The sequence below is a fragment of the Meles meles genome, chromosome 6, assembly GCF_922984935.1.
Source record: "Meles meles chromosome 6, mMelMel3.1 paternal haplotype, whole genome shotgun sequence".
NCBI lineage: Eukaryota > Metazoa > Chordata > Mammalia > Carnivora > Mustelidae > Meles > Meles meles.
The window spans coordinates 102,428,010-102,436,070 of NC_060071.1; the positions used below are offsets into that span (position 1 = coordinate 102,428,010).

Genomic DNA, 8,061 nt, shown 5'->3' on the forward strand with positions numbered 1-8,061 from the left:
CATTAAAGTTACCAAAAATAGGGGTGCCTGGTGGCTCAGTCATGAAGCTTCGGCCTTTGGCTCAGGACATGATCCCAGGGTCTGGGATAAGACTGCCTCTCCCTGCACCTGCCATTCCCCTTGCTTGTGCTCTGTCAAAAAAATAAATCTTTTTAAAAAAGTTACCAAGAATACTTACAAATTAAAATTATTTGTTTTTATTGTCTCAATTGGATTTTTCAGTTTTATTTTTAACAGTCTAGATCTTCACTGTATTATTGTCAAAAAATGTTTGCTACTTTATTTTACTACATAGCCCGTATTGTGCTAGGGACTAAGGATTCAAAAATTTAAAGAACATGAAACCTTTCTTAGAGAGCTTATAAACTGATAGGTATAATACGAAGGGAGGGCTAATTCTCCTGCCTCAGTGTTTTGGTCGGAATAGATTAAAAATTTTCTAAAGATATAATTTATAATAGCTTCTTGATTGCTCTTTATTTCTACTGCTACTAGGTTTCCTGGGGGCTCTAGGCTTTGTTAAACTAGGTAGAGCTCAATGCTGGGTAAGTGGACTAAGGGCTCAAAAATGAAGCCATAAACAAGGGATGGTATCTTCCTTAACCAGGTATGTAGTCTGACCGCCCTTGCTGTGTGGTCAGAATTGTCCTTAGCACTGCATGGGATAAAAAGAAATATATGACAGTCATACAGAATAAAAGATTAAGAGCTTTAGGAATTCAGAAATAGGGTAAACAGAATGGGGTGCTATTGTTAAAGACTTGTTCGTTTCATTTTAAAAGCAAAAAATTAAGCTGTTTTTTAAAGTATTTTTCTTATGTGTTTTAGTCAGGAATATCACAAGATAAGATAATAAATGTGGTTGTTCAGCAGATTAGAAATTATGGTGTTTTCTAAAAGGGGAGCCTGGTTTCTAAGTAAGCTAAAGAAAACTTTTCATTCTTAGGCTTTAAATTAAAAAGCAGGGTAATTTTTCTATAGTTTTGGAGCTTTCATTTGTGTTTGAAACTTAAAACAGAAACAGGGTACACACTGAGAAATGTAATATTTTGTTTCATAAATGCATATTGTAGTTTATCTGTAAAATATTTCACAGAGTGAAAATATTTTTTAAACTTACTATTTTTGAATTGTCAACTGTTTCAAGAAATCAAGAAAATGTTTCATCAGTGATATGATTTAGTAGTCGCCTAAATTGTTACTTTTTACAGATTTTGGTTTCACTGAAATTCACTTAGTGATCTTCTCAACTGCCATGATTATATACAAAGTTAACATTTTCATTGTATTTTCTGGCCATTATTTTGTTTTACAATTATTACTTAAAATAATTTATTGTATGAGGAACTACTCTAGATATGCAGTACTCTAACCCCAGATAAATATAGTATGTCTTTTTCCTTTGGTCTTATTTGTGGTATAAATGGCATTCATTCATTCAAATACTGATACCTACATGACGTCACTGCGGACATTACGTTGACAAAACAAGTCTCTGCCTTTATGACACTTGTATTCTGGTGGAAGATCAACAGAAGATGGCTTTCAAAAACAAACTTTTACCCTAACAAGTGCCAGTGTCAGGTAGATGCTAGTGCTTCCAGCTGCTTCTGTTTTCCATTATATTACTCCTCCCACTGAAAAACAGATCCAACTCCAGCAGATCAATCTTCCATTTGCTTGGAAAAACTAGAATCTACTCTGAGAGAACTATTATGTTGAAATGCAACAAAATACTTCTATTTGCCACATATAAAAAAATTCATCCCTCCAATATAATAATAAGTACTATGTATGGCACTTTACAAAGTATTTTAAGAAATACTGTAACTGAGATTCCAAACAACGGTGTGAGGTAGTCAGGGAGAGAGCATAATTAGGGGATTAAGAGGAGGAGCTGCAGATTTGATTTAATCTCAGTTCTGTGACCCTCAAAAAACAACTTAAACTCTTTGTCTTTGAGTTTCCTCATATGTAAAATATTAGTACTCAAAATTACTTCCTATGATTGCTGTCAGGATTAAAAAATATATTTAAAGTACTTAGTACAGTGTTTGCCATAACAAACAATAAATAGTGACTTTTTTATTAGTAATATCATTCTTTGACTGATTTTACAGATAAGGAAAATTAAGTTTAGGAAGGTTGAGGCCTAAGGATTCACAGCCATAAAACAGGCAACACTTTGAAGCCTAATCTCCAAAATCATTCTTCAAGTTTAATGACAGTGCCCATTAAGACAGACAGAAAGTAATTTGGATCATTGTTAGAGTACTAGTGACTCCAGTAGGTTTTCAGCTGAAGCTTGTAAGGTTATCATTTAACCTATCTACCATTATCAAATATTCTCGTATTATGAAATAAGTATGTTATCACATGCTGTTACAGATCTTAAAAAATAACAAACCCTATTTCCTGTTTTTCCTCCCCTTCGTTCATTTATTTAAAGCTTCGCCTTACTTTAAGTCTAACTTGATCTCTAACCATTTGCTACAAAAAGGTTTCCTAAAGTCTTCCACAAACATTTTGTTATTTACCCTGAAACAGAGTACAGAGAGCAAGGTCGGCATGACACTGGGTTTACACATGAGATAACAAACGCAGCAAGGTTAAATGCCTAGATCCAGGCCACAAAAGTAGTTAGTCTGATTCTAAACCGTATGCTAAGATGATTATCATCTAGCCTTCTAAAAGTTAAGAAAGGGTGGGTGAGAAGTTATTGCTCATCACATTGAAGGGAAGTAATACTTAAATATGAAAAGTTATCTATCACCTTATACAGTTGAAAACGTGGCAAGGCACGGGAACTCTGGTTAACACTGTCATTTTTTAGTAACGTAGACTGGTCCGGAGGAGATTGTATAAAGATGGAGCTCAAACATTCAAAACAAGGGTTTCCTAGCAAACCCAAGCCTAGTAAAAGCGCCGCACTGCCTGGCAGATTCCACACAAAACACGGGCCTCCCACGTGTCTTTCAGGAAATGCACAGAACACGAGGGAAAAAAGAGGGCAAGGAGAGGCGGGGACGGGTAGGAAGGGCATGTAGGGCTTTCCCGGGTGACTGGAGACGCGCGAAATCTGGGGCGGGATGAAGGGAACTCGCGGAGCACCTGGCGGGCACCGACGTCTGAGGACAAGTCTGAAAGCAGCATGGGGGAGGCTTTCATCCCGGGAGCGCCCTTCCCGCGGACCCCACCCTGTGGAGCTCCTCAGAGGATTTGCTCCTCCGGTTCGAGGGAGGGTGGAGGAGGTGAGAGCGCGGAAGAGGAATGCAGAAAGTACGCGAGCCTCTAGTGTGGCAACAGGTGGGCACGGGTCAGAGTCCGAGTTTCGCGAGTCTAGGGCCTGGCCGCACCCTCGAGGCCTCCGAGCCTCCGTAGCCCCGCCCCTCGCGCGTGGCGCCCATGACGCTAGGCGCGCGGGCCGGGCCCCTTACAGAGGTCGCGCTCGTCGAACGGTCGGCCTTGCTGCGCCTGCGTGATCGGGAGGGGAAGTGAGGCGGTTTCTTCGGCGCCTTTTCCGGCGGCGGCGGCGGCAGCGGCAGAACTGGGAGGAGGAGGTGGAGACCAGAGGGAGCCCGCGCTCAGGGCGGCGGCTGGAGGTAACCTCTTGGACTGAGCTGGAAAGGCGGGCCACCTCGGCCTCCGTTCCCCTCTGGTACTCCGCCAGTAACTCTCTTCTTCCTCTCCGTGTCTCTGCAGGCGGCGCACCGAGTTCCCGCGAGGATCAATGACCTGACGAGGCGCCGGAGCCTTGCTGACTCTCGGGTAGCTTGGGCCGGCGGTGAGCCCAGAGCTCGTGGACCGGCGGGCGGGCCGGAGGGCCTCGGTCTCCCGCGGCTGAGTGAGGAGAAGGCGGAGGAGCGGGAACCGCGGCGGCGCTCGCGCGGCGCTTGCGGGGGGAAGGGCAGTTCCGGGCCGGGCCGCGCCTCAGCAGGGCGGCGGCTCTCCCGGCGCAGACACAGGGCCCGGGCGGCAGCGGCGACTGGAGGAATCAAGTTGTGCGGTCGGTGATGCCCGAGTGAGTGGCGAGTCCGGGCCTCTGCCCCGAGGAGGCAACTCCCACGCAGGCCGCACGGGCGCACTCGCGGCCGGGAGGCTTCGTTTCGGTTTCGCGGCGGCTGCGGCGTATTTGGCTGAGGGGACCCGGGACACCTGAATGCCCCCGGCCCCGGCTCCTCCGACGCGATGGGGAAGGTGCTATCCAAGATCTTCGGGAACAAGGAAATGCGGATCCTCATGTTGGGCCTGGACGCGGCCGGCAAGACAACAATCCTGTACAAGTTGAAGCTGGGCCAGTCGGTGACCACCATTCCCACAGTGGGTTTCAACGTGGAGACGGTGACTTACAAAAACGTCAAGTTCAACGTGTGGGATGTGGGCGGCCAGGACAAGATCCGGCCGCTCTGGCGGCATTACTACACCGGGACCCAGGGTCTGATCTTCGTAGTGGACTGCGCCGACCGCGACCGCATCGACGAGGCCCGCCAGGAGCTGCACCGCATTATCAATGACCGGGAGATGAGGGACGCCATAATCCTCATCTTCGCCAACAAACAGGACCTGCCTGATGCCATGAAACCCCACGAGATCCAGGAGAAACTGGGCCTGACCCGGATTCGGGACAGGAACTGGTATGTGCAGCCCTCCTGTGCCACCTCAGGGGATGGACTCTATGAGGGGCTCACATGGTTAACCTCTAACTACAAATCCTAATGAGCATTCTCTACTTATCCCCCGGAAGGAGAGAAATCAAAAACCCATTCATAGGATTATCGCCACCATCACCTCTTTCAATTGCCACTTTCTCTTCTTTTGAATTTGAACTCTGGAGTTACTGTTCTACGGTTGGGGAGGGGGGGGGTTAGGGGTTTCCTTTTTTTGTTTCTCTCTTTGTTTTTTTTTTTTTTCCTTTTTCCCCCTCTTTTTTCTTTTTGCTTTGCGTTACGATGCTCTGATCTGACAATTGACATGAACACAAAGTGCTAGATGCTCTTATTGACTTCCAGCAGATGGGATGGGGAAATATAGCAGTTTTTGGTAAAGTCCTTTATAATAATGGTTTGATTTTTTTATTTCGAGAGAATCTTTTTTGCAATGTATGCTTTTTTTTCCCCTTTTTGCCCCGTTTCCTTTTCACTTGCTGTAGATGGCTTATTTTGCATTCATGCAGACTATGTTGCAAGTCTGTTTCATCTAGTAAACTGAAAATTATTGCTTAATCAAACTGCCGTTTGTCTTTTATATTTAAGGCCTTTACCCCGCCCTTATGAGTTTTACCTTTAACTTAGTAATTTCGAATGTGACCTTTTATATCTAAGACCAGTGTAGTAAACTTAGCCTACAGTGGCACATAATGAGTAATACCATTGTAATATGTTCCAGTTGCACATCAGTATGTTAAACAGGTAATGTAAGAAGTTCTTTGAAATGTCAGCTCTTAAGTTCTGAAACATACGTCATGCATGAGTAGGGATAAAACTCAAGTTCCTTATTACATAGCTAACTTACACTGCATAAAGAGATGAAAGTGTAACCCGTCAACATGGATTTTTTCACTGCAAGGTTACCAACTTTGCTGTGCTTTCCCTCTTTTTTAACTTTAAAAGTAGATTTTCCAGAATATGGAGCAATAAATGGTATATGCCACACACAGATGAGGTATTTGTAGATATTTTAAGTGACTTTGGGGCAAAACTGGAATAAATACTTCTACTACATTTCAAATGTTTAAGACCAATAGTTTAACAATTACTAGAATGTTTACTTTGTTCATTAATAAAGCATTTAACAATTCAAATTATATACACCTACCTAGTTTGGAAAATACACATTCCTGTTTTCACATGAGAGCAACTGATTAAGCTGAAGATAGAAGTCTTTTTTGTAGATGAGTGATCCACATCTCCATTAATTAGAACACTGGAAAAGATGTTTTATAAAAAAGATATTTAATTCTGTTTGATTGTAGGATTAACTCATACAAATAGTAAGTCAAATATCCTGTTGGTTCATTAATACACTATCTCCCCTAAGGAAGGAAATGTGATGAATGAATGATGTGTAGACTTGAGGAATGACAATTAAAGGGGAAGTAGGATGAAGAAAAAGAACCTACGGATGACAATGAATGTAAACTTATTTTTCTTCAAGGGTAAGCAGTGTGCTCACTGGTGATAATCAGATCCTAGCAAGATTACTTGCTTAGCTTGTTAGGACCGGTAATTAGATTGAGACCACTATGATGATACTTTGAGCCAAATGTTAATGCTTGATAAAGAATTGTGAGCTGCATCTGGTTCTCATATAGCCTTAAGGATTAATTTTAGAGGTCCTCGAGGAATTAAACATAGGGAATTTAAGAAACGTAGACTGCAAAGGCAGTATACAGGAAAAGGTGGAGTGGGTTTTGTTCATGAGGGTGTCTGAAAACTAAAATGGAATGGGATATCATGGTACATAGTTGGACAGTATTGGTCCTTCATGTTTTGGCCATATTGTATAATGGAGCTTTTACCAAAGATGTATGAGAAGCATAAGGCTATAAAAAGTTCACTATTGAAAGTAAAAGTCTTGACACATTTTACTTAAAGCAGATGAGAAAGGGTGCTATGTTGTAGGCTCCTGATGGTGCAGAGGGATTTTTGAATTCAAAATGCAACTAAAGTTCTCAGTTTTACTTTAGAAGGATCTCCAGAAGTGAAGCTTACAGACACATCCGAGAACATTTTAGTTGCTTTTAAAATTCCCAAAGCTCCACATAAATGTAATTCTTAGTGTTTTAAGTGATTGCATTTTAAGGTACATAAACATGGGTTATACAAATACCGATGCTATAGTAACATCTTTAGACAAGACAAGCACAAAGGTATAAATGCCTAAACTGGAGGAAACTTGAAACCCTCATCTTAATTCCTAAATGTAGTATTTCTAACTTGTGACAGACAGATTGATAGGCAGCCATTTTTTTGTTTTAAAATAACTGGGAGCATAGTTAAAATTTTATACATCAAGTGATTGCTATTGAATGTTGCAGGTGAGATGTGGTTATTTTTAGTTTATTTGAAATGTCTAACTGAAGGGGGGAGGGGGGAAGAAAATATTTGAAATTTGGAAAACCCTAAACTTCTTGGTAAGAAATTGTAATTTTTATTTACATTTTCTTTAAGGATATAAAAGGTTGATAATTGATGTAGTTAAATTGAGCCATAACCATTGGTGATCATGGGGCAGGTAATTGAGCCTGCAGGAAAAGTTACAATCTAGGAATTTAAAAAATAAGATCCTGAAGTTTTTGTTTAATTGCATCAATTTCTGTATTTATGTGAATTTATAAACTGCAGTAAGTTTTGAATGAGGTTAATCTTGTCTAATATAAGTAAATGAGTCTGTAGACTGTGATCTCCCCAAACTAAAAAGTGCAGTACTTGGAATTGTGTTCTATATGGTTGTAGTGTTGGTAAAGCACTAATATGCAGAAAATAAAGGAATTACACAGTGCAGTTTCTCACGTTATGTTACTCGTTTGGACTAGATTAAGTGGGACATGTGGTGTGTTGGGCCATGTTACTCTCCAGGGATGTATGGTATAAAGTGACTAGATTTGGAGTCACCTAGCTTTTATAAGAACACAAAAGGGTCAATTTGCTTTTTATAATGCTGGGTGTACAGAAGGTTTTGTACTGATTTAGTTCCACCAAACTTAATCTGATTTTATGATAACTTAGGACACAGAAGAAGTTGAAAATAACTTTTTAAGAATTAAGGTTCTAAGCAGTTTGTATTCTACCATTTTTCCAAAATCACAGCCTTACCGTTTTTAGGAGTAGAGAACTGTGTCTGTAAAGAATTGGCCTGCAGAGTGGTCTCAGCCTTGACAATTGACTTTTAGATTTTTAAAGTTTGTCTTCCAAAAGCCAGTTGCTTGTCTCAAAAGAAAGGCAGAATTGTAGTCATTTAGAAAGGAAAATAGTAGATGAAGAATAACTTGTTGGGTAAAAGGTTTTTTTAAACACATTTCCTTTTTGGTAAGCATTCCCCCTTGAATCAGCACTTTTTATA

The 8,061-nt window shown here is 41.2% G+C and overlaps 1 protein-coding gene across 1 annotated transcript; it reads left to right on the forward strand.

The window, feature by feature from the left end:
• The first annotated feature begins 3,448 nt into the window (after positions 1-3,448).
• Positions 3,449-7,502, forward strand: ARF6 (ADP ribosylation factor 6). The gene is made up of 2 exons (XM_046009689.1): positions 3,449-3,602; positions 3,703-7,502. Exon 2 carries the CDS (start codon positions 4,189-4,191, stop codon positions 4,714-4,716), a length of 528 nt encoding a protein of 175 aa, XP_045865645.1. The 5' UTR covers positions 3,449-3,602; positions 3,703-4,188; the 3' UTR covers positions 4,717-7,502.
• Positions 7,503-8,061: the final 559 nt, after the last annotated feature.